The following is a 25,192-nucleotide window of genomic DNA, read 5'->3' on the forward strand; positions in this document are numbered from 1 at the left end:
ATTACTGAGTATCTCAGAAAAGTTACTTAATCTCTCTATGCCTGTTTCCTCATTCTGCAGAATAGGGGTTGTAACGATAGTACCTCCTAGTAGGATTGTGAGGATCAAATTAATTTACATATAAACCTTTACAAGGCAGTCCTTCGCATATCACAAGTACTCAAAGCATTTGCTGTTATCCTTACAGCAGTCTGTTAGGCAGACAGTGAGCACGTAACTGTTCAACAGGCTCCATACTCTTGGAGCTGACTTAGTCTTTGGTGTAAGACTTACCCTAATTTACAGATGAGAATTATCCTAATTTACAAAGAGGTTAACTACCTACGGAGACACAGCAAGGCAGTGTCACAATCAGTATCAAACCCAGGTCTATTTGATTTCAGAACTGGGCTTTAGACCCCTCATTCTTGTAGCTTATATATGGTACATTCAGTGGAAGAGGGGAGGAGACACCTGGATTCCATGTAGTAGGAGCAAAGGACTAAAAATATGTGAAACATCTCCACATCTCCCAGGAGAAATGAGAAATCAAGTGTAAAGCGAGAATGGGACTGAGGAGGGGTAGAGGAAGGGGGACAGAGTGGTTTCAGGGGTTGGCAGATGACAGAGGGGGACTGATGCTGACTGGCATGGGAGAAGGTGGACTAGGATGAACAGTGGAGGACACTGAACTTGGACATAGGTTGGGAAAGGAACAGGAGGAGTGGGATGAATGTGGGAGTGACCTGTTCCCCTACCATCTCCAAAGAGACTCAACACACAAAGGTGGGAGTGAGGAGACCCCAGTCCTGCTCTTCAGGACTGGGGTGCCTGAGAGGTAGGTGAAATTACGACCAAGGAGACAGAAAGGGAGACAACCTTGCTAAGGGAGGAGTGGAGAAGCAGTTCAGGAGCTGTCCTTGGTCCTGAATAAGCCCATACTATTCCATGCTGGATAGAGGTGGGAGCTGATGGGTGCACAGACAACACTAGCTTCTGCCTTCTTCCTTCTCTGGGGCCCATGTTGCCTCCCCCATACTCAAACTCAGTTCCTTTTTATAGCTCTCTTCAACCATGTGCAAGTGTGGGTGCCTCTACAACTCCACACCAGAAACCTCTCCTGTAACTCAAAGCCGTGCTCCTTTTCTCCCCTCCTAGCTGGCCCAGCTCCACCCTACTTCCAGTCCAGGTGTTGGTAAAGGCCTTTGCCTCTACTTAAAAAACCTCCAATTCCCATCAGAAATGAAACTTCCTCTGTGAAGCCTTTCCTCATGAGTCTCATTCTCCCAGCTTAGCATAGTAGCTATGGGCTAGATCAGCCTTTGTTCAGAGCAGAACAAGGCAGGACAGAGCTAGGGGCCTAGTATTCAGCACTGTTGATTAATGAATGTATGCATGCCTGCAGTTTGGTACTAATTTAATGGGGGAAGGTTGCTGATCTTACTGCAGCCCCTACCACACCTCCAGGGCAACGGTAGTATTCTGACCAGTTCCAGCCTAGGCAGCTTGGCTACAGCAGTGCCTCTTCTACCCTAGAAGCCAGACAGTATCCTCACCCTCCCTACCAAGGCCTGAGTCCAAGCCTCCTCCTATCCTTCCCCCTAGGCCTTCTAGGGTCACCAGTCAGGTACTGGTGGCAGCAGAAAGGAAGCAGAGGCAGCAGTGAGGAACCAGCTTTACTCTTTGGGGATAGAGACGGGCAAGGAGGGGTAGGTGGGCGGGGCATGCCCCTCAGTAGTCAGCTGTGTAGTCTGTGCCATGTAGCCCGCGGCACAGCAGTGTGAACTCCTTCACCATCTCCTTCACCCGCCTCTTGTTCACTCGCTCACTGAAGGAGGGAAGGGAGAGCAGGTTAGCACCATTCACTACCTCCGGCTCTTCCTCCTTCCTACCCTGAGCCCAGGCCCACCCCAGTTGTGCTCACCGAAGGATCTGCTGGCTGAAGGTGTCCTTCTGTTCAGGGCTAAGGCGGGCAGAGGGAAAACCAGGTGGCTGCAGTGCCTCCTTAATCCACATGCTCAGGAGGCTGAAGCAGTGTTTGTTCAGGGCGAACAGGATGTCGGCAAAGCAGTCCATGAGGCTGCGGGAGGCCTGGCCCCCAATGGCCTGAGGGAGAGGGGCTCTCAGCACCACTAGGGCCCCTCCCTTCTGCAGTAAGGGTGCCAGGCCACCCCCACGCCCTCCTGAACAGTTCCCCAGCCAAACTGGATATGACAAGCGAGTGCTGCTTTTTGAGATCCAGCTGATCCTCACAGCAACCCAAATAACTCAGCCATTTAATTGAGGAACAAACACAGGATCAGAGGGCCTAGGGTGTCAAAGGCGTGCGTTTCCCAGAAAGCCAGCTGACTCAGCGGCCACCCCAGCCCCATCTCACCCCTCCCGCTCCATCTCACCTCCAGCACTGCTACGAGCAGCATACGGCCATCCTCCTGCACCACCTTTCCCACAGGTTCGACTTCCCCACACCGAGGCAGCAGCTCTGTCTGCAGAGGATGGAGAGGCCCATCAGCCCCAGCTCCTTCCCACCTCTCCCCGAGGACAAGACCTGCATACCACGCCCCTACCCTCTGGAGTCCTGCGTAGGGAGGGATGGGTATGGGGTAGCAGGGGTTAGCACAGGACTCACAAAGAAGCCACAGGAGGCCTTGACAGTAGGCGCCTCGGGGAACTTGAGGGCCAGCACAGCTGTGGGAGAGATGGAAGCAGATCAGATGGGGCTAGAGGATCCAGGGGTGTTGGGGAGGCCCAGGCCCACATGTCCACCTGCCCCACTTACCACACTGGAATACAGCTTTGACATCCAATCGTTCACACAGGAACAAATCTGGCTTCCGCTTCAGAGCCTGCAGGAGGTGGAGCTGGTAAGCCCAGCCCCAGCCAGCTCCAAGGGCCATCCCCCCACTCACCTGCCACCCCAGCCCCCAACTCTGTGCATGACAGGTTAGAGGCTGCCAAACCAGCCACCTAGCCATCTCTGGGGGACCCAGACCACCCCAGAGTCCAGTAGGTCAGGAGACGAGCAGCCCAAGTGATGCTGTGTACATGTTCGTGTACATGAATGCACAGGTGTATGTGAGAGAAGTTGGGGGGAGCACAATGCAGAAATCTTAGGTCCCAAGTCACTCCCTCAGCAAACAGCTCCCGCCTGCCCCTCCAGCAGGGCCAGACCTCCTACAGGTTCCTGGTAGCCAGCAGGGACTTCACCTTGACTCACAAAGGTAGGTGAGGCCCCATGGGCTTGTTAAAGGGACAGCAGACAAGAGATGGCAGCTGGACATGGATCCCCCAGTCCAACAGCCCCCCTCCCATGTCCCATCTGCATTCCTCAGGCACCCTCCAGCTCCTGCTCAGGAAGAGGGAAAGGAGGGTAGGAGCCCTGGAGCCACAGCCCCACCTTTTACCCAGGACACCCTTTGTCCAGGTCCTTCTCAGCCAGATTGACCCCAAGAGCCAGGGCTGCCATGTGTGGGGAGAACGGATAGAGTAAAGGGAGCAGATGGTCCACCCCAAGTGGTACCAGGACAGGACTGGCACATCCTCGGATCACAGGAGACACTATGCAGAGCTCCAGCATTCCTCAAACACTGCCCTTCCCCAGCAACCCCCCAATGCGTAGCACACAGACCCCTAACCTCCAACCCCTCACATACCTTCCACCCCCATGTTCACTCATGTGCAAACATCCCCACATATACCCTCACTTTAAACACTCACCCTGTCACACCCCTTACACACACACTCTCCCCACATTCGCATCACACCCTCACTACGTATTCACACACCCAAACACCCAACCCATGTCCACGTGCCCATAGCCTCAATTTACCTACCATTCTCCAGCATATCTACACTCTCCCTACACACCCATCCACAAATACACTTAACACCCTCACCTCCATCCAGGCCCCAAAACACACTCCCTACTCCTCACTCCTACCACCCCTGCAAAGACTGTAAATTCCAAGACAGCAAGTACTGTGCCTGCTTTTGCTCACCATTATATCCTCGGCACCTAGCAGAGTACCAAGCATGTATTACACTCAGTAAACATTTGTGGAATGATTAAGCAAAGAAACATCATATACTCAAACCCACAGGAGCCCTTCCACACACAACCCCTCCCCCACTGCTCCTTCCACACTCCCACAGCCCAACACATATCTTTTCCCAAACACACATACCCTAATACAGACATACCGACACCATAATACACACTCCCACAGCTCAACACATCAGTACCTCAAATCCATCAATGCCTAACATGCATCAACAACACACATCAATGCACATGCCCGCACTTCAACCACACACTTACCGCAACATCAAACACAATACACACACTACTTAACATTAGTTAGGTGATTTCTGTTGCCATTCCAATCCAGACTCAAAACATACAAAATAAGGGCCAACACTCTTGAGCACACACCAAACACAAACGCATCCTAACATGGTCTCAAATGGAACGTGCTCCCCACCTCCCAGCAGCAGCACAACCTCTCTAGCAGCCCAACTCTGGGCTCCACTGCAGCACATTCATCTTCAGCCCCTCTCTTCGGAGCTCCTCCCAGCCCACCTCTCAGGAGTAGGCTGGGGGCACTGAGGCAGGCAGTTCCCGGCAGGAGCACGGGGACAATGAACCCCAGGCCCTTCAACTCCAGCTCTACCCCGGAACTTCCTGGGCAGCCCAGCCACTCAGGAGCTTTTGGGCACAGTCACCACCCCTCCTCCCCCAGGCCAGCCCAGCTCCCTCCCTCAGGGTTCAGCCTCTCCTTGGTCCTTGTAGAAGACTGAGCTAGTTGAGGCAAAGGGGCACTAAAGGAGGATGTTGGGTTGTCAACTTCCACGGAAACAGATGAAGAAACTCTATTCAACTGAACAGAAAAAAAAATTTGTCAACAGAAAGCTAAAAATAGGCTTAAATTGAATTCCAACATAAGAGAAAGAGAAAGAGAGAGAACAGAACGTGAATGAATAAAACTAAAACACACCTGTGCCAGGAGTTGCATAAATGAATCAACAATATCAGGATGATCCCTGGGCCCTAAAATATAATAAAGATGGAACTTAAGAAAAAATTATACAAACAGCAACTCAACCTCATATAGTTATGTGGGACTGAGAGCCTGCAAGGAGACAGCGTGGGGGCACATGAGCAGCAGGAAGCAAGATAAAGAAACAAAACATACAAAAACCATGAACTGGGAGAAGCCCAACAGAAAGAGACGGCAAAGTGAAGGACAGGCCTGCCCCAGCTCCCTCCCAAGGGGCCATCCACCTACTCCCCACTCCTCAGGCCAGTCCCCCTAAGTGTTCCCTCGGTGCTCAAACAACGCTGGACTCCATGTAGCTGAAGAAACGGCCCCCAAACTCTTGTTGCGGCCTCTGGCAGGCTGGCCCCTACACTGCTCCCAAGCACAGACCTCCAATCACCAACCATCGAGGAGAAGGGTGGGGCTGGCAGGAGGACAGTTGGTACCTCCTCTTGAGGGCTGGGTGAGGCCCTAGAAAGGCCAGAACAGCAAGAACTGAACAGGTGCACCCTCACTTCAATGGCCTCAGGGGTCTTGGCCTGGTTAAGGAAATCGACTGGGCCCTGTTACACCAGAGGACTCCTTCCTGAGTAGGGCAGTGTGCTGTGGGGCTGGCTGTGCAAGCCACCGGCAGGGCTTAGGGGAAGAAACCCTCTAATTAGCTGTATCATGAGGCCAACAGTGACAGCCCCACCCTGGCAAAGCCCCCTCCACACAGATACGGGCTCAACAGAGAGCCAAGCTCAGGGCTGAGGACCAGCTCCCACCATCTGGACATGGAGAGGCCTCGCCAAGAGAGGGGAAAACCAGTCAGCGTGTTACCCCATGGTCTAGTGGGAGGGCAGAGTCCAAGGAAGGGATGGCCAAGACTGGGCCAGCGTAACAAGTAAGGGGGCCATCCTGTTCGGCAAGACAACCAACAAGCCCAACAAATATGATGTTGGATACTACTGTGCTTCCAGTTCTGATGGCTCCTATGAAAAGAACAAGGCATGCGCCTGGAGCTCCTGGTTGGGCTGCTCCACTCTCAGAAGGATAAGCTGCATGAACATCTGCCTACGGCACCACTAAGTAGCTGTGTGATCTTGCGTGAGCCACAAATGCTCAGTTTCCCCATAGGTAAGGGAGATTATAACCTCTGCTCTGTTTCCTTCTCTAGGCTGTTACAAGGCACCACTGATAAAGTCCATCCCTTTCACATCTGAATGAATTCTGAGTTACTCAAGTTCTGGAAAGTGTGGCCCAGTGTGCCCCATGCCTGGGTCCCACTGCTGAACAGGAGGTGCAATGTGCAGAAGGTGAGTCAGACAGTGAGAAGAAAGGTTCCAAGGGCAGGGAGCCCTCACCCTCCTTTATCCAATGGTGTATGCTCTATGCTGGCCTCATTCTGGGCACTGGGGATGCAAAGAGACCCAGCCCTGCCCTTTGAAGCTGAGTCTAGGGAGAGAGATAGACGTGTGATTGGCACTGTACTAGCAATATGTGCACAAGGCAGTTTCAGCACTGAGTTAGAAGCATGCAATTCTGCCCTATAAAGGGCACAGAGCACTGCAGTCAGAGGACCAACACATGCAAGGCACAAGGCTCAAATGGAACACAGTAAGGAAAAAAGGCAGTGTGCCTAAACAATGGCAGGAGAGGATATTGAGAGAGATGCAGGAGCTACATCATGTGGATGGGAGTAGGACATTAACCTGAGGGCAGTGGGGTGCAATGAAAGGGTTTATGTCAGGGAGGGAAAATGCTCAGATTTATGTTTTTGTAAGGAACATTATGGCTGCACTGTGCAGAATGGACTGGAGAGAAGGGCAGCTGTCAAGGAAACCAGTTAGAAGGTGATCCAGGTGAGACTCTACACTGAGGTAGTGGCCATGGAGGGTGGACACAATTGGGCAGATTGAGGGCTAATCAGGAGCCAGGATCAACGGGACTTGTCCCTGACTAGATAAGAGGGGTCAGCAGAGGTGGGGTTGAGGATCACCACTCAGGTTTATGGCTCACGTCTCTCCCCAGTCTTGGTCCTACCCATGGCCCACAGAAGCAGAGGCCAGGATTGGAGGATCAGGCAGGGAGGATATGAGCAGAGGACCCTTTGGACTCCAGCTGAGACCTCTGGCGAGCCTCACACCCGGGACCACGAATCCAGGCAAGACTCATGAGGCTGGCTGAGCAGCACTGTTTCTTCTGCATGTTAGGGGCCTGGGTTAGGCAGCACGGGAAGACTGGAGTCTTCTGCTCCCAACTCTCTCAGGTGGAGGGGGCACAGTGAAGGGGGGCTGGGACTACAGCCCAAAGTACTTGGCTTTTGGCTTAAAAAAGGAAAGAGCCTCAATGCAGGGAAAGGAACCAGCACTGGGAGTATTTTGCATGCAAAACCCCAAGCCAGGTGCCCAAAAGATGCTGCTTGAATAGCTGTAATAATCCTATCAAGATTCCAATTCACAGATGTGGAAACAAAGGCTCGGCTAAGGTAAGTGATTTACCCAAGGTCACACAACTAGTTGGTGGTGATGAAATTAGAATCTAGGTCTATGTGACTCCAAAGCCCATGCTCTTTCCCCGTTTCATTATATCCCAATGAGAATGAGCCAGCCTAGCCCCCCAAGTGCCTCAGAGCCTCTGCCCCCACCCCTTCCCCACATCCAGACTGGCCCTGAGCCCAGCAGGCAAGTAGAAGACATCATACACCCTCTTGTCCACTTCAGTCTAAGGTGTCAACTATTTATAAGGTGACAGTTGTGCTGTGCTTGATCCTATAAGTTTCCCATCAAGTCCCATGTGCGACTCAGGGGACAGAGAATAGTGGGCAGCTGTGGCTCCCCAGTCGGGGAAGCAGAGGCAGTGGCAGTCACGGCAGCAGCAGAGACCCTGGTCAGGACCTACCTTGCTGGAACAGAGTCAGTGTGACAGAGGTGACGAGCAGGAAGAGGGCCTCGATTGGTGGAAAGTGGGCAGGCTCATGAGCAAAGATGTGGACCAGCTACAACAAAGCAGGGAATGCTGGTCAGCTGAGGCCCAGCCTCACCAGGACAGGTCAGCATCCCTAGAATGCAGGTGGGCACCCCAGCCAGGGCAGCCACCCACCCCACCCCTGGGGAAGCAAGCAGATCTCTGACCAGGATGAAATCCAGAACACTGGCTGCCCCAACCAGAAGGCCCACCTGTCGAGTGAGGTCAAGAGCAGAGGCCTGGGGGATGGTGCTGTACATCCGACCCAGCATCTCACAGAGTTGCGGCACCATGGGGGCAAAGTCATCCAGCAGCGTCTTGACAGACTTCTCAAAGATGGCGCACACCGCCTTGGGAAGAAAGCAAAGGGGCCCTGGTCAGCAGGTCACAAGGATCTGGAACAGGGCTTAGGCCCTGCATATAGGAGGCCTACAAAGGGGTCCTTACATATAACCCTTGCCTGGCCCAGCAAAACAAGGAAGGTGAGCAAGTCTGATCCTCACACTGAAAGGTACAGATAAAAACGCCCTTCTCAGAGGGGCATGGCACATACCTTAGTAACTTAACTCTTGCTACTTACATCTCCACCATCTCCTCTCAGGGGGCAGCAATAGCAACAAAAATCTGAATTCAGGATGGCCTGAAAAGGCAGGTCTCTGATGCTAAACTGAACCCTGACCATCACTCCGCCCCAACATCGTGGCCCTTTGGTCTAGCACTTCTTGTGATTTGGGGGGAGTTCTGAATGTCTCTCCAAAGATTCCTTGTATCTCTGGGGCAGGAGTAACCTCCCCTATTTCCTCCAGATCATCGCAAGCTGAAGTGGGGTAGCAACACCACCTCCTGCTCCACCGCTGAGCAGAGTCACCATGGGGGCAGACAGCGAGGGTCGGGGCTCACCTCCACCACCTGAGCATCATTCAGCCACTTGCTCAGCACCTTCTGGATGAGCTGGAAGACCTGCTGCAGTACCACCACCACCTGAAGACACAGGGAGAAGTAAGGTGCCCCCCCCCACCACTGTCACTCACCTGGGAAGGACTGGGTAGGAGTGGGTTGGCCAGGAGTTCAAACCTATTACCCCAGACTGCACATTGAGGACTCAGTGCAGAGGAGATGGTACCCCCTAAGGGAAGGAGTAGTTGGCCGAGTGCCCCATGAACGAGAGCGGAGGCCATCCTGAATTCTAGGGATCATCTCAGAGGAAACTACAAACTGCAAAGCAGGGATACTGAGTACTTCATGAGATTATTAAAACTTTATAACTTTTTTCTTTTAAGTTAGTTCCTATCCATTTATACTTAGTAAAGCCCTTTTAGTGCCAAAAGCCTCTGGGTGAGTACTGGAGGAAGTGAAGCTGCTGTCTCACCCCAGATAGGCTTGTGGTAAGGAGCCCCACGGGATGTGCAGATACTGGGAGGTTATGGAGGAGCAGAGGGCAGACTGAGAGGCCCTGGCAGGTGAGGGAAGACAGGATGATAGGATGAGAAGGGGCTCTGTGGGAGGACAGTGGCCCAGGCTTGGTCTGGAGCCAAAAGAGTAACTGAAACTGGGATGAGGAGTTGGGCAGAGGGACCAGGATGCCTGTGACTTCCTTTTCTCCAGGAGAAATGCTGGAGGGGGCCATGGGAACAATGACAAAAGTACACCCTCACATTTGTACAGAACATTATAGTATAGAATGTTCCTTCTCTTAAGACCACATTTGATATCCAGCACAATTCTATGAAATAAGCAAGCCAGCTATTCCCATGTCCATAGTTTCAAATGGGAAGGTGAGGTTTGATCCAAATCAAACAGCTTGTAAGTAGTCCTCCCAACCCCGTTGTCCCAAGTTTTATCACAGTGTTTATCACACTGCTTTGCAACAACCTTTTACGTGTATTTCCTCTAGACTGGGAGCAACCCAAAGGCAAGAACTATTGTGTGCTGAGCATGTAAGCATCCTCCGCACCCTCAGGGGACAGTGAGTGCTGAAGTAGAATACCCCACAGCACTGGGGACTGAACAGGGGCCCATTATAACATCACTTGCAGGACTGAAAGATAATGTCAGCATCCCCCATGGGGCTGAGGAACCACAAGGACATCACCCCCACTGGGCTGGGGACAAAGACAACATTACCCACAGGGTTAGGTAAGACAATGACATCACTACTGTAGAGCTGGGGGCAACGATAAGGTCATTCACAGGGTCAGAGGACCAAATGACATCACCTCCCATGAGGCCAGGGGAACAATGACAACATAACCCACAGAGTTGGGGAGTGACAATGACATTCCCACAGAGTTGGGGGAACAACGGCAGGGACAACATCACCCACGGGGTTTGGTCCCTGCGGCACCGGCAGCTTCCGGAGCTCAGGGCCTTCGTGCTCATCCTCATGGTGACTGACATCCAGCGTGGTGAAGAGGTTGGAGAGAAGCCCCAAGATGTGGACAATGGCCAGCTTGTTGGAGGGATTGGGCTATGGGGAGAAGTGAGCCAAGCTCTAGATCTCTCAGTCCCAGCTTGGCCCTCTGGCCCCAGCCCTGACCGCTAGCTCCAGCCCCACCCCTTAGCAGCCACAGCCCACAAGACAGCAGAGGCTTAAGTCCCAGCCCTGCTCCTTGGCCCCCAGAGCTCACTCACTATCTCCTCTGCCAGCTTCTCCAACTGCTGGATGTAGGGTGAGATGAGTGAGTGCAAATTCTTAAGGATCTCCTCCACCTGCAGGGCTGACAGCAGGAAGCCCAGCGCCTGCATCAGCCACATGCACTGGCTCGTCTGTGGGGCAGAACATGAAGGGTCAGTCCCTGGGCCAGATCTGGTTGAGGGTTGGAGAATAAGCCTCTTGGGGAAGGTGCCAAGAACAGAGAAGGGATAAGGGGTAGGAGAAGGCAGAAGATAAGGCTTCTGGGATAAGTAGATTCCCATAAAATCCCCAAGGAGACCCCTAGAAACTTCTGAGCCGCACCTTGTGGATCTGTTTCATCAGCACATCCTGGAGATAAAAAGAGGAAACATGGTATCAGCACAGTGCAGTGTGTCCTGAGGCCCAGCACCACCCACGGCCCAGCCCACATACCTGGGAGACGGCCACAATGTTGGCAGCATAGGGCGGCAGGTCATACTTGCACTCTCGGCAGATCTTCTTGAGGGTGGACACAGAGGAGACAGAAAGCTCAGGATTGCCTAGGGCATGCAGTACGAGGGGCAGAACACTGTTGATCATGACAGGGTGGTCAGCCAGCCACTCAGACAGAGCTCCTGGGGCAAAGAAGGGAGGCGGGAAGATTTCTGAGACAAGCTGGCTTCAAACTATATCCCTACAAGGCAGGCAGAGTCTGGTGGGGTCAAGCTGCAGCCCCAGCACAGAGCAGGCACCCCTGGACTGAATGAGCAAATATGCATTTACCTGCTCAAACATGAGCCTCAAGCTCAGAAGCAGGAAGGGGTCACTCAAATGGGCCCAGTACCTCTGACCCACCGTGAACTAGCCTCACTGAAATGCAGCTCAGTACACTGTAGGAAGGACCCCAGCTGTGCCAAAACAGAGTCAGCTAGCTGCAGCACTGATTGTGTATGTGGGCATGTGTGTCTCTCCCATGTTGATGGGACCAAGCAGGCTGGCTGGGCGGGGGATGGGTGCTTATGGCTCTGGGTATGTGGTTATGGGTGTGTGTTAGGTCTCACCTATGGTGAACATGACAGTATCTGCCAGCTGCACATTGCTGATACTGATCCGTGGAATAAGGCCAATGAGCCCAGGCACCACATCAGAATAATTGACATCGATGGTCTCCGCGATGGACTGAAAGCCGTACAGCAGGGCCTCTGTGTGCTGGGGAAAGAACGTGCCACTGGCTTGGCTGAGGAGGAAGGTGTGACAGGTCTGGGAGGGCTGAGGGAATCAGGCTTGGGAAGTACCTGCCAGGAGTAGGGTTCCTCTGAACTGGTGAGCAGACGGCCCAGTTTGTCATAGAGGTTGCTGAGCAGCTCAGCCCCCAGCATCTCATAGACATACATGAGCGTGTCTGAGATGTCCACCCTGAGAAGCAGATGAAGGCCTTACTACCTGGATCTTGCCCCTAAGCCCGGAAGCCCACCCCAGTACCCTCACAGCCCCTGAAAAATGCCTGGAGAATAGAGAAAGGAGCTCCCAGATTCAGGAAACCCAGCTTTGAGCCCCTCCCCTCACTGCCTTCATTATTTCAGGATTCTATTTAGAGCTAGGGTCAGCCTGCTACCATCACCTGTAAATTCGGAACTGCTCCTTCTCATCTGAGGACCAGAATCCATACTCCTCATCAGAAGGGAACTGGGCTTTGTGCAGAAGCACATCCACCAGCTGGAAGTAGACCGGCCGGTATACCTGCTGGTACACGGCCTGCTTCTCTGCCTCAAAGGACAGGATGTCATCCTGAGGGAACCAGGGGAGAGAATCAGCCTCCTTGCCAGCAGCCATAGAAGCCCATGATCTGCCTTATTCCACCACAGCCCAGTCGTCTGGTCACAAAGACACACCTGCAGCGTGTACCAGAAAGTGAGAGTCAAGGAGCTGGTAGTCTCATTGACAGGATAGTGGCCAGGGATGCCTGTGCAGAACATGATCATGTTGACAAGGGCCAGGAAGCTCTGCCAGTGCTCCACTTGGTCCAGCAAGGCCCTGCGGGGAGGAGAGGTACACAGTAAGATCATTCCACCTCCTGCAAACAGACCCACAACCCTGCCTCTTAGAGGGTCCTGCTATCCCACCCCAGTTGGCCCCACTCTTCACCGGGAGTGGTTCTCGCCCAGGGCCACAGCAATGCGACAGATGCCATGGGAGGTCTCCATGTCCCCATTTTGCACGGCCTGTCGCAGTTGTTCCTGCAGTCCCAGCACCAGCGGGATGAGTTTCAGGAGTGTGTTCACGTACCTGGAGGCATGAGGTAAGGAGGCCCATGAGAGCTGCCTGCCCCATTCCCCACCAGCTTTGAGAAAAAGGCACAGCCTCCCTGCCTTACATCAAAGCCACCCTCCCCACATCAAATCCTAAGGAAAAAGGAGGTCAGCACCTTCATGGCAGCTTTGATGCTGCCCGTGCTGGGAAGAACCTTACGTCAGGAGAACTCTCAGAAGGAGGTATGAGAAGGTCAGTGTCAGGGGAGATGGGGCACGAGTGGGAGACTGAAGAGTTACCACAAGCTCAGGAGCCCTGACAGACAGCAGTTAAAGAAGAGTTTGAAGGCAGCAACAACTCTGAGAGCCTCAGTTCTCATCATCCACTCCACTGCCTCCCACCACCACCAAATCCTAACTCCTGTGTAGTCTGGCGGCAATAGGAAGGGAGAGACGCAGATGATGAACTCTGAGCTAGGAGGCAAAACGGATAGGACTTGACGATTTTGACGATTGACTGGATACCAAGATGGGGAAGAGTCAAGGAAGGCTCTCAGGTTACTGGCTGAGCTATTTACTGAGATCTGAGGGGTGGGTGGAGGGGAACAGTAACACCTTTAAGGGAGGAAGGAAGGTGGTAACTTCAGTATTAGGCAGTTGACTCAGAGGCACCTGGGTGGGATATGCAGGTGGATGCATCCAGAAAGAGTTGGATATAAAAAACCTGAAGCTCAGCAGAGGTTAGAGCAAGAAACATAGATTTGGGAGTCATCAGAGAACAGCTGGTAATTGAAGCTATGGGAGTAGATAAGAACTGCCCCGGGAGAAAGTATTGAATGGGAGAAGAGAGTCTAGATCCGAGCCCTGAAGCACAGTGATCCCTAAAGAAGAAGCAGAGAAAGTAGAGCCTACAAAGGAGACTGAGAGAAGACTCCCTCCATCTGTTGCACCCCTCCAGCAGTCTGCTCTGGGAAGGCCAGACCAGGCAGAGGAACAGACTCTCAGCATGAATCTGCCGCCAATCACAATGTTGCCACCATAGCACTCTATGAAGGGAGCGGGGGTCCGAGGGTCCAGAAGGAGTTCTATCTGGACTTGGATTTGCCCAAAGCAGGTTGCTAGGCAAAGAGCCTCCTAACCTCAGGGGGAGGATGAGAAGAACAGGAAGAGGCAACCAGCCCAGGGATGTTGCCTCCTTCTCCACACCCCCATTCTGATGTGACAAGTCATCCATACCAGGATCCCCCCGCCCCAGAGACAGCCCCAGAGGGCGCCGTCTGGAGACAGCTGAGAAAGCTTCAGTCCTATGACCCTGACACGGGCTGTACCACCAGACAATGGGCACCTTCATGCCAGATTCTGGCACAAAGGGTAGGCGCAGGCCCAAGGCCATGGCCTGTGCACTCCCTAGCAACAGAGACGGCGGCAGGAGGTAGTGCCCCAACCCCCACTGCATTTCCACTGTGTGCCAAGGCTCCCTCACACCTGCCAAAGTTCATGCAGACAGTAGGTACTCAATTAAGGTTCTAAATTTGTCTCACCTGCACCTCCTAATAGGGTAAATTAAGGACAACCAGCTCAGAAGGGCTCAGAGTATAACTCAAGGTCACACAGCAAACTGGAGGCTGATTCCTGGTTGAGACAGCCCCTCAGCCTGCTTGCTATGGACCTGCTTCTCTTCCAGAACCCAGACTGAACGTCCCCAAAGGATCTATGCAGATCTCAGCCCATATCCCCAGTCCCAACTCTGGGAGACTCCAGCAGCCTGTCTAATTCACCTTCTCTCCTCCAGTCCCCATTAAAAAGTTTTTCCGGGATTAAAAACATTTCAGGGAAAAAAAAAAATGGAGAGCCTGACAAGCAGCAGCAATAGGGGAAAAATGGTGGACTTAGTCCTGACACCCAGTTTCGAAGACAGTGCCTAGATACCCTGGGGGTCAGAGTCACTGAAGGTGACTTTCTGAAGCCAAAGTAAGGAAATTAGACTGGACAGAGCAAGGCCCAGGACAGAGTTACTTCCTGCAGCTCTGACTCTCGGCTGAGTGCAGCCTACCCTTGGGGGAAGCTCCTGCATGGATTTCCCACCATCTGGGCACCTGTGCCTGGGGCCTGTGATTGGCAGGACAAGCCTTAGGCCCCAAAGGTATCCAGGTTTGGGGGAGGGAGACAGCAAAGATGTCTTTAGGGCCATGGCTAGGACTGAGTTCAAGAGGCCTGGCTCCTGTTGGTCAGTCAGTCAGTCGTGGGCAGGGTTGCTGGAACTCCTTGGCTGCCGCTCACACTGAGCTCAGCCTAGACCTGCAATTAGAGCTCCAGGAGCAGAGCTGAGAAAATGGGGAGAGTTGCTAAGCAACCAAGGGGGCTGCAGCCAATGGGCGCCCAGGAGGCTGTGGGTTCCCTCACTGGCTCTTTGCTCGCTCATTCGTTCAGGGGAGAAGGGGCATCAATTACCTGCCAAAGCCCCAGAGAGACCGGCTGGGCAGGTAAACCTGGATCTATCCAAGGACATCCCACATCACCCACCACCCCTGTAGCCCTGGCCACTTCCCCTTGGCCACCAACCTGTCCGAGCCCAGCCAGCACTCTAACTTCAGGCTGGCAAGAGAGGCCTTAACCTGGGAATTGGTGTCTACCTCAAGCTGGGAAACCAGGGGAAAGGAATCATACTAACTACCGCGGCAATAATGATACCACATACTAGCAACTGCCGCAGATGGAATGCTTCCTGTGTGCCAAGAACTATGCAAAACCCTTCACAGACATTCTCTTATTTAATTTTCATACCAAAATATTATTTATTGAGTACCACAGCCAGGCCTTATGTACATTATCTTATTTAACCCCCTCAAAAACTCTGTGAGACTGATATATCAACCTGAGATTTATAGATGAGGAGACTAAGGCTTAGAAATGGCTTACCCAAGGCCTCAGACCGAGTAAGTGGACCATCTGGGATTCAAACTCAGACATGACTAATGCCAAGGCTTGAGCCATTAACCACTCCCTCCTGCGGTCTTTTTCCTTGGTTTTCCCCCTCCAACTCTGCCAAGGGCTCCCAAAGCCTTTTCTCTGAAATGTCGGCATCAGGCCTTCAGGCTTGCCCTTTCTACTCCTCTTCCTGAACTTATGCCCAAAATTTCATTATGCCATTTTCTCTGCTTAAAATCCTTCAATATCTTCACATCATCCTCAGGATGAAGACCAGAATCTCTGGCTTGGCCTACCAGGTCCCAAATGATTTGGGCCCTGATCTCCTGTCACTCTGGCCTTTAAACCCTGCTGTCGCATCACACCCACAGGTGTGGCGATTTGTAGATCACCAGACTCACCAGGCTCTCTCCACCAGCCACTGCTCAGGCTCTTTCATCTATCTGGAATGTCCTCCCCATAACCATCACCTCCATCTGGCTAACTCTTACACAGCCGTCAAAGCACAGCTCAGTTGTCACCTCGTCTGGGAAGCCTTTCACAACCCCCAGATGGGTTCAGTGTCTCCTCTGGGCTTCATCAAAGCATTCATCACACTGACTTCTGGGCTTTGAGCTCCCGAGGCGCAGAAGGCAGTTCCATTCACCTGTGTGCTCCCATGCTCAGCACAGGGCCTGACACATAGCAGCTGCTCAACACTTACTGAACACACACGTCACTACGTTTGCTTTTTTTAGGCCCTTCAGTGTATCATCGTGCTGCCCACCACAGACCTGCCCACCTGCTGTGCTCCCTGAAACCTGGAACACCCCTTCTCACTCACACCTCTGTCACTTAGGCAACTTCTGCTTTTCACCCATTCAAAAAATAATGAGTGCCTCCACGTGCCAGGCACAATGGTGACAAAATAAAATGACACAGTCCCTGTCCTCACACAGCTGAGAAACTAATGGGAAGACATACATTAATTTATAATGATGTATAAGAAGGAAAAATACTGGGAGCTCTGGGATAGTATAATAAAGAGAACTGAACTTAGTCTTGAAAATCATTAAGGACATCCCCAAGAAAGTGAAGGTTATGCTGAGCTCTGAAGAGTGAGGTCAGGAGGAGGGGAGTGCTCCAGGCAGAAGTGATGTGTCAAGTACATATGATGGCTCAGACGCGGGAAGGAGCATGGGACACTCAGGGAACTGAAAAGGCCATGTGAGAGTGTGAGAGCAAGGAGCAAGGCATGAGATGAACCTGGCAGTGCTAGTCTGTGCAGCACCTTTGTCAGTCACATTAAGGATCCTGAACTTTATCCTAAGAGCAGTGAGAAACCACTGAAGGATTCTGGGCAGAAAGGAAAGGTTAGATCTTCGTTTTCAAAAGATCACTGTGGCTGCTGGGTGGGCAATGAAGAGCCTTAGAGTGAAAACCAGGGGACTGGTGAGAAAGCTCTGCAGTAATCTGGGGAGAGAGATGATGACAGCTTGGACTAGGTGGCCGCAGTGGCAATGGAAAAAAAATAGCTTTACGATATAGCCTAGAGACAGAACTGCCAGGACTTAGTGACTGACTGGTTGAGAAAAAGGGAAGAAAGAGACAAATATTTTAATTGAATAATTCATTGAATGATTAGTTGTTTAATGTCTGTGTCCCTCTCTGAACCATGAGACAGGGACCATGTCTCGTTTGGTTCCTTGCTGTATCTCCAGTGTAGGACCAGGCATGCAGTAGGCACTCAATTAGCATTTATTGAACAGATGGAAGGACAGCTGTGTAGCTGGCCAAGCCGGCTGTCCCTCTCTGGGCAGGTGGGGAAGAGCTCACCTCTGGGCATCAGGCTGTGAGATGGCATTGACAATGGCCTCCACACTGCTGTCGAAGAGCTCTGAGTCCTGCAGGGCAGCAAAGGCAGCCTGAATGAGCGCCTCACAGTCCTGCAGCGGCACCTCCAGCTGCACCCAGCTGGAGAAGCACTTGAGCACCTTCTGACGCACACAGCTGGGTGAGCTGGGTTGCTGTAACAGCTGCTCCAGCAACGGAAAGACAGCCCCACACTCCACCGCCAGGCTGGCCCGCACCAGCCCTTTGCGGTATTGGGGCAGGCGACTGGTCTGGAACTCCTCGGGCAGCACTGTCAGCAGCTCTAGCAGGGCCAGGCAGCGGCCCTGGCCATCCACCGGTGAGTCCTCAGCCTGGAAGAGCCGTACCATATCTGCCACAGCACATGGCCAAGCGTCAGGCATCATGCTGAGAGCCAGTGAGGCCAGTGCCACGCAGAGCCGAGTCAGCACTATCTTGGAGCCACTGGCAAAGCGGGTGATCTGGGTGAAGAGCTGTGCCTTTAGGCTTTCATACTGGTCAGTGGGGATGTCACTCCAGTAGCGAGAGATTTTGATGTGCAGGGCACTGGCCCCAAAGTACTGGATCTCAGGCACCTTGTCGGGCTGTAGCAGTTGCCAGCTGAAGTGCCAGGCCTGTGGGGAGACCTGGGCCTGCATCAGCCACTTCTGAGCCAGGTTCTTGTTCTCAATGTTGGGGTCATAGTAGAGCTGGTGCAGCGCCTGCAGGACAGCACAGGACTGAGCAGGTGCTGGCCACTCTGGATCCTGCCAGAGCCCAGAACAGAGGGCATGATCTGGTCCTGCAAGACTGCCCCCCTCCCTGACTGGGGGGCTGGGCAGGAGGGAGAGCCCAGGCCTCTGCAGTGTTTTCTGGGCCCAGGGTCCTGCTGATATCTTGAGAGCCTGAACCTTGCCCATGCTGTACCATACTCTCTTCTTAAAATGAAACGTGTGGGTTCAAAGAGGGAACCCAGGAAAGCAGGAAAAAAAAAAGGCTGAGAGGCTAAGATCCCTAAAGGGGAGGCACTTGAGTTAAAGGGCAAGGTCCAGGTGGAACAAATGGCTCTGTGGGGAAAAAGCCAAGTCTGAGAAAAGCATGGAGTAGCCTCAGGGGCTCCAACCCTCCCAGGCACAGCTGCTCCCATCAGCTCCAACAGCTTCCTTCAGCTCTCCCAGGATCATCCCTAAGTCATTCCAAATGTTGGCACCAAAGCCAGTACGAAATCTGAGCAGGACTTAGACTTTGCCAGGCAGCCCTGAAGCGGAGACATAGTGGAGGAGAGAGTGAGAACACCCCTCAGAGAGCACATGTGAGGGTCCAACAAGTCAGTCCAGAGAAGGCTTGGCCACAGCTGCAGCCCTGGAAAATGTCTAGCCTTTAGCTCTCAGCTAGCAGAATCCCCAGGGCCCCACTTCCACTGGGACTTCACGCAGTAAGAAAACAATGGCTTATCTCCCTGGTAGCACATGGAACACTGCGCCACCGTGCCAGCAATGCCCAGCCCTACGGGGTGGGAGGGTGAGGCCAAGACGCTGACCCCTGAGAAGGCTCCATCCAAGTAGGCTTAGCCCTCCCTATACCCCTGCCAGTCAGTTATGACCACCGTTCCTTGTTTGGTCCCTCAGGATGCTGAGGCAGGCAGAGAACAGAAGCAGAAGGGATGCATTCTCACAGTTTGTCATGGCAAGCAGGGTTCAAGAATAAGGACTGAAAATCTGCATCCATCCTCTGCTTCCCAGCAAGGTGGCCCCAGGCACTTCCCCATTCATCCCAGGGGGCATGCATTCCTGCATTCCAGGCCCCTGGTGCCAGAACCCAGAAAAGAACCAGAGAAGCAACCAAAAAAAAGGTGGACTGGGCAGTGGGGCAGCCTGGGAGGACCATGGCAAGGGGCTAGTGGGGAGGTGAGTAGGAAAGAGTCCTTTGAGGCTGCCAGCAGGGTCAGGCCCCTTGGACACAGCACACAATAAAGAGGACAGCCCCACTCCCACCTGCCCAGGACTGTTCTGGGCTCCATCAAATAAATGAAGCACTCTTTCCCAAGGAAGAGCAAAAACATAACCCGGATTGTTTTAGTCCCAGATTATTTTCTGAGCCCCAAGTGCAACAAAATCAGGGTCCAGGACAGTCTAGTGTCGGTATGGTTCCCGGGAACTGAGCTGCAGGTCTGCTGGTTCTGCACTGCTCATGCAGTTCCCATGGAGCTGGAGCATGGCCAGTCTGCCTGGAGGTCTAAGCCATCAGCTCCCTGAGGGACCATCCAAGACCCTAGAGTATCTGTCCACAGGGGACCTATGTCTAAGGAAGGACAAAAATAGTCCATTAGGACACTGAAAAACTGCTGTCCGGCCTGCCAAGACAGACAGCAAAAGCCAGGTGCTCTGGGGGCACCATCCCAGCGGGCATCCAGCCCAGGCCTAGGCTCTAGCCTTAGCGTCAGTTCCCAGAACTTCTGCTCTGTCACTGGAGTACCCACCCCAGGACCCTCATACCTTCTCCACGTTCTCCACAGTGAAGTCCAAGGCTGATGCTGCTCCAGCCCCTGCAGCCCCTGGCTGCTCCTCCCGCCGCTCCATATTTGCTCCCTCCCCAGCAGGGAGGTAGACCCTGACCTTTCTCCTGCCCCAGCCCCTTGGCTGCTGACCCCCTGCTAGACCCCAGCTTGGGTACCCACGGAGTGGTGGAGTGACGGGGGGCCCAAGGCGGGCATGGCTGCCGAGGCCTCCCCACCTCGGTTGGGGGTAGGGTACTTGCCAGAGATCAAAGGGGGTGCTTATAGGAGGAGACCCACTGAGGGGGACTCCAAGGAGGAGGAAGCCGTCTGAGAGAAGCTATTAGGCTGGGGTCCTAATGGTAGGTCACGGCTCTGTCCTCAGAATCTGTGAGAGGGAGTCATGGGGGAGGTCTGTGAGGGAAACCGAGCCCCTGGCCCGTGACGGATCACAGGGTCGATGACCTGTACCTACAACACCCTCATCAGGGAGTGCTCTCGGGTCCTACGAGGAGGTCACGGGGGTGGAGGGTCATGGGGGAGAGAGCCTTTCGCGGGTTACGGAGGAGTCCAAGGAAGCGCAGGGGTGCAACTTCGAGAGCTTGGGATGAAGAGTCCGTGGAGTTGAGGGTCTGTGGCAGGTCCCCTCCGCTCGGCCTGGCCCACGATCTGCTCACCACCCAGCTCCGGCCCCGCTACCGCCGCTGCCTCCGCCCCAGTGACTGACAGGCGAGCTGGTCCAGCCGGGACGGGGCGGGGACCTTGGCAAGCGCAGGCTGCCTCGAGCGCCTGTCCCCAGCACGGCCAACTCAGGCCCCTCCGCCTGTCCTGGCCGGGCCCGACCCGGCACAGCCCGGCACGGTCCAGCGGAACTGCATGGAAAGTCATTCCGGGTCCCTGGCCCTGTCCTCTCGCCAGCCCGCGCGACCCCTAGCAGGCGACGGAGCGGCGCGGCGCCCGAGGCCCCCGCCGAGCCAAGGCCCCGCCGCTGTGCACTCTGGGAAGTGTAGTCCGTGTTGCGCCTAGCCAGAGGGCGGTGCCTGGCGGCTGAGGGCAGGAACACGTGGGCGGAGATCCGCGGAGTCCCAGCCTGCCGCAGGCTTACCACTGACTACCAGCACTTCCGGACAGACAGTTGGGGGCGCTGCGGAGCAGATTCCCGAGGAGGAGGTGACTCTGGGGGCCGGTGGGTGTAGGAGGTGGCCCGGGCTGGAGGATCGGGGAGCCCAGTTCCCTCCGGTTGCTCCGCTGTGGGCACATGCTTGGGCCAACGAAAGGGGCCGTATGGGAGGAAGGCGTCAGCACCACCCAGGGAAGTGAGGGGACTTGGCGCGCGTTAGGAATAAAAAAGGATGGCTCGCATGACCACCCAGAGAGCAAGCAGAAATCTACATACCATGGACAGTGCTCGGAGAATTCCGTTGGATTCTTGGAAACACCCCACCGGTCTGTCAGTTTGTCATACTGTGATGGTTTGCGTGTTGCTGTGATGCTGGAAGCTATGTCACCGGTATTTCAAATACCAGCAGGGTCACCTGTGGTGGGCAGATTTCAGCGGAGCTTCCAGACTAAGACAGACTAGGAAGAAGGGCCTGGCGATCTAATTCTAAAAAAAATTGCCCAGTGAAAACTTTATGTATAGCAGTGGTACATTGTCTGATTGAACGAATAAATCTGTCTTGGAAGAAGAGCAGCCAGAATGTTCCTTAGGTAGCGATGATGGTGAGACTTGTCTCATACTTTGGACATGTTATCTGGAGGGACCAATCCCTGGAGAAGGGCATCATGCTTGGTAAAGTAGAGGGTCAGCAAAAAGAGGAAGACCCTCTAGGAGATAGATTGACACTATAGCTGCAAAAATGGGCTCAAACAGCAACGATTGTGAGGATGGTGCAGACTGGGCATCGTTTGGTTCTGTTGTATGTAGGGTCGCTATGAGTTGGAGATGGCACATTACAACAACAACAACTTGGAAACAACTTCTCTTTATGAGTAATTAGAATAAGAATAGCTCACCTTTACTAGGAACAGTACTTTGCATACCTTAGGTCCACTTCTCTGAACAGCTCTAAGGTGGGTGTTTTCATTCACCATTTTCAGACGAGAAAATCTGGGGAAGGTTAAGTATATCTTGGGATTCCTGGGTGGCCCAGACGATTAGGTGAACGGAAAGGTTGGTGGTTTGAATCCACCCAAGTGCCTCAGAAGAAAGGCCAGGTGATCTACTTCCAAAAAATTACAGCCATTGGAAACACTATTCTGCAGCACATGGAGGCTCCGTGAGTCAGAATCGACTCCATGGCAGCTTTTTTTAAAAGCATATCTTGTCCCCAGACACATAGCTAGGTGGCAGAATGGGAGCACAGATCTGGTCTGCCCCAGGCCAGTCCAGCAGTCCCTGTGACGCTGCCTCTCACCACTCCAGTTTGTTTCTTTGTTAACTCCTGCCAGCTACCCCAGCAGGAAAAAGGAAAAAAAAAAAAAGGGAAAGGACCTCTGTACTTGCATTCAAATGGCCCTCCCTAAAAGGGAGGAATGACTTAGGGATGATCCTGTTGCATTGGCAACACCCACTAAGGCCTGAGAACCTCGATGAAGGCTTCCTGAAGAGGAGAAACTTGATCTGAGCTTGAATAGAGTGTCTGGGCAGGAGGGGCTCTCCATAAGCTGGTGAGCCAAGTCCAGGGAGAAGCTAGTCATTCAACAAACCTTTATCAAGAAAATATTTGAAGAACGGCTAGTAATTTGTGTTCAGCTTCAGGGTATATGTGGGGTAAGGAAAGGGGTAGGGATAACATGAGGTTGGAAAGACAAGTTGGGAGCAAGAGACTTTTGTAGGAGTCTTTAACCTAAGTGCAGTAGGAAACTAAGATGGGTTAAAGTGGGCAGTGATGATTGGATTTGCATTTTAGAAAAATCTGTCTGCAGTATGGAGGGCGAATTGAAGAAGGAAACAGTAGAGGCAGGGGACCTTTGGTAGGAGGAAACCAAACCCATTGCTGTTGAGTCAATTCTGCCTCTTAGCAACCCTATAGGACAGAGTAGAACTGCACCATTGATCTTTTGGTTAGCAGCCAAGCTCTTAACTACTACACCACCTGGGATCCTCAGGAGGAAACAGGACGCCAAAATAAAGCAGCTGATTCCAGGCCTGTACCTGGGTTGGGGAGGGTGTAAAATGCTCCGGCTCTGGTGCTGCTTCACTGATGGAAGTTGGGGGAGGGGATGGCTACCTTTCAACATGGGAGTTTAAGAGTACAGATTCTGCATTTAGTCCTGGATGAAACACCTGGCTCTGCCCCTTTCTAGCCATGACTCCTTGGCTTCTTCTGAGACTCATTTTTCTTTTCTTTTTTTTTAAAGAATAAGAAAAAACTTTATTTTGCCTTCATTTATTCCTTTTCTTTTTATTTATTTATTTTTATTGTGCTTTAAGTGAAAATTTACAATTCAAGTCAGTTTCCCATACAAAAATTTATATACACATTGTTATGTGACCCTAGTTGCTCTCCCTGTACTGTGACGGCACACTCCTCCTTTCCACCCCAGATTCGCCATGTCCATTCAACCAGCTCCTTACCCTTTCTGCCTTCTCATCTCGCCTCCGGACAGGAGCTGCCCATTTAGTCTCTCGTTATCTACTTGAGCTAAGAAGCACACTCCTCACGAGTATCACTTTATGTCCCATAGTCCAGTCTAATCCTTGTCTGAAGAGTTGGCCTTGGGAATGGTTTCAGCTCTGGGCCAACAAAGATTCCGGGGGCCATGTCTTCTGGGGTCCCTCCAGTTTCAGTCAAACCATTAAGTCTGGTCTTTTTACTAGAATTTGAGTTCTGTACCCCACTTTTCTCCTGCTCCATCAGGGACTATCTGTTGTGTTCCCTGTCAGGGCAGTCATTGGTGGTAGCCGGGCACCATCTAGTTCTTCTGGTCTCAGGCTAATGGAGTCTCTGGCTTATGTGGCCCTTTCTGTCTCTTGGGCTAATATTTTCCTGTGTCTTTGGTGTTCTTCATTCTCCTTTACTCCAGGTGGGGTGGGACCAATTGATGCATCTTAGATGGCTGCTTGCAAACTTTTAAGACCTCAGACGCCACTCACCAAAGGGGGATGCAGAACATTTTCTTAATAAATTTTGTTATGCCGATTGACCTAGATGTCCCCGAAACCATGGTCCGTAGACCCCCACTCCTGCTACTCTGTCCCTCGAAGTGTTGTATTCAGGAAACTTCTTAGCTTTGGTTTAGTCCAGTTATGCTGACTTCCCCTGTAGTGTGTGCCGTCCTTCCCTTCACCTAAGATAATTCTTGTCTACTATCTAGTTAGTGAATCCCCCTCTCCCTCCCTTCCCACCCTCGTAATCATCAAAGATTGTTTTCTTCTGTGTTTAAACCTTTTCTTGAGTTCTTATAATAGTGGTCTCATACAATATTTGTCCTTTTGCGACTGACTAAATTCACTGAGCATCATGCCTTCCAGATTCCTCCATGTCACGTTTCACGGATTCATTGTTGTTATCGTTGCATAGTATGCCATTGTGTGAGTATACTATAATTTGTTTATCCATTGATGGGCACCTAGGTTGCTTCCATCTCTTTGCTATTGTGAACAGTGCTGCAAAGAACATGGGTGTGCATATATCTATTCGTGTGATGGCTCTTATTTCTCTAGGATATATTCCAAGGAGTGGGATTGCTGGATCATATGCTACTTCTATTTCTAGCTTTTTAAGGAAGCGCCACATTGATTTCCAAAGTGGTTGTACCATTTTACATGCCCACCAACAGTGTATAAGTGTTCCAGTCTCTTCACAACCTTGCCAACATTTATTATTTTATGTTTTTTGGATTAATGCTAGCCTTGTTGGGGTGAGATGGTATCTCATTGTAGTTTTGATCTGCATTTCTCTAATGGCTAATAATCTTGAGCATTTCCTTGTGTGTCTGTTAGCTGCCTGAATATCTTCTTTGGCAAAGTGCCTGTTCATATCCTATGCCCATTTTTTAATTGGGTTATTTGTCTTTTTGTTGTTGAGGTTTTGCACTATCTTGTAGATTTTAGAGATTAAACACTGCTCGGCTTTGTTGTAGTCAAAATTTTTTTCCCAGTCTGTAG

The 25,192-nt window shown here is 52.4% G+C and overlaps 1 protein-coding gene across 1 annotated transcript; it reads right to left on the reverse strand.

Moving 5' to 3' along the window:
- Positions 1-1,379: 1,379 nt before the first annotated feature.
- Positions 1,380-20,953, reverse strand: IPO13 (importin 13). The gene is made up of 20 exons (XM_004371830.1): positions 20,081-20,953; positions 17,571-18,307; positions 12,724-12,864; positions 12,471-12,612; positions 12,200-12,366; positions 11,874-11,994; positions 11,640-11,787; positions 11,032-11,213; positions 10,921-10,947; positions 10,596-10,730; positions 10,288-10,431; positions 8,865-8,945; positions 8,177-8,314; positions 7,899-7,995; positions 4,974-5,026; positions 2,759-2,825; positions 2,609-2,667; positions 2,376-2,465; positions 1,904-2,085; positions 1,380-1,807 (listed from the first exon to the last, which is right to left on the reverse strand). Exons 1-20 carry the CDS (start codon positions 20,162-20,164, stop codon positions 1,711-1,713), a joined length of 2,892 nt encoding a protein of 963 aa, XP_004371887.1. The 5' UTR covers positions 20,165-20,953; the 3' UTR covers positions 1,380-1,710.
- Positions 20,954-25,192: the final 4,239 nt, after the last annotated feature.

The sequence above is a fragment of the Trichechus manatus genome, unplaced genomic scaffold (genome assembly GCF_000243295.1).
Source record: "Trichechus manatus latirostris isolate Lorelei unplaced genomic scaffold, TriManLat1.0 scaffold00015, whole genome shotgun sequence".
In the NCBI taxonomy this organism is placed as follows: Eukaryota; Metazoa; Chordata; class Mammalia; order Sirenia; family Trichechidae; genus Trichechus; species Trichechus manatus.

Bases quoted from the DNA above. Each gene is read 5' to 3' on its own strand.
- IPO13 (XM_004371830.1), bottom strand. From the start codon at position 20,164: ATGGAGCGGCGGGAGGAGCAGCCAGGGGCTGCAGGGGCTGGAGCAGCA. The intron at 11,995-12,199 runs GTGATGGTAGCA...TCTGCTTCTCAG, and splicing joins GAGCAGTTCCGAATTTACAG to GGTGGACATCTCAGACACGC. The intron at 8,315-8,864 runs GTGAGCCCCGAC...TTTCTTCCCAAG, and splicing joins ATGATGCTCAGGTGGTGGAG to GCGGTGTGCGCCATCTTTGA.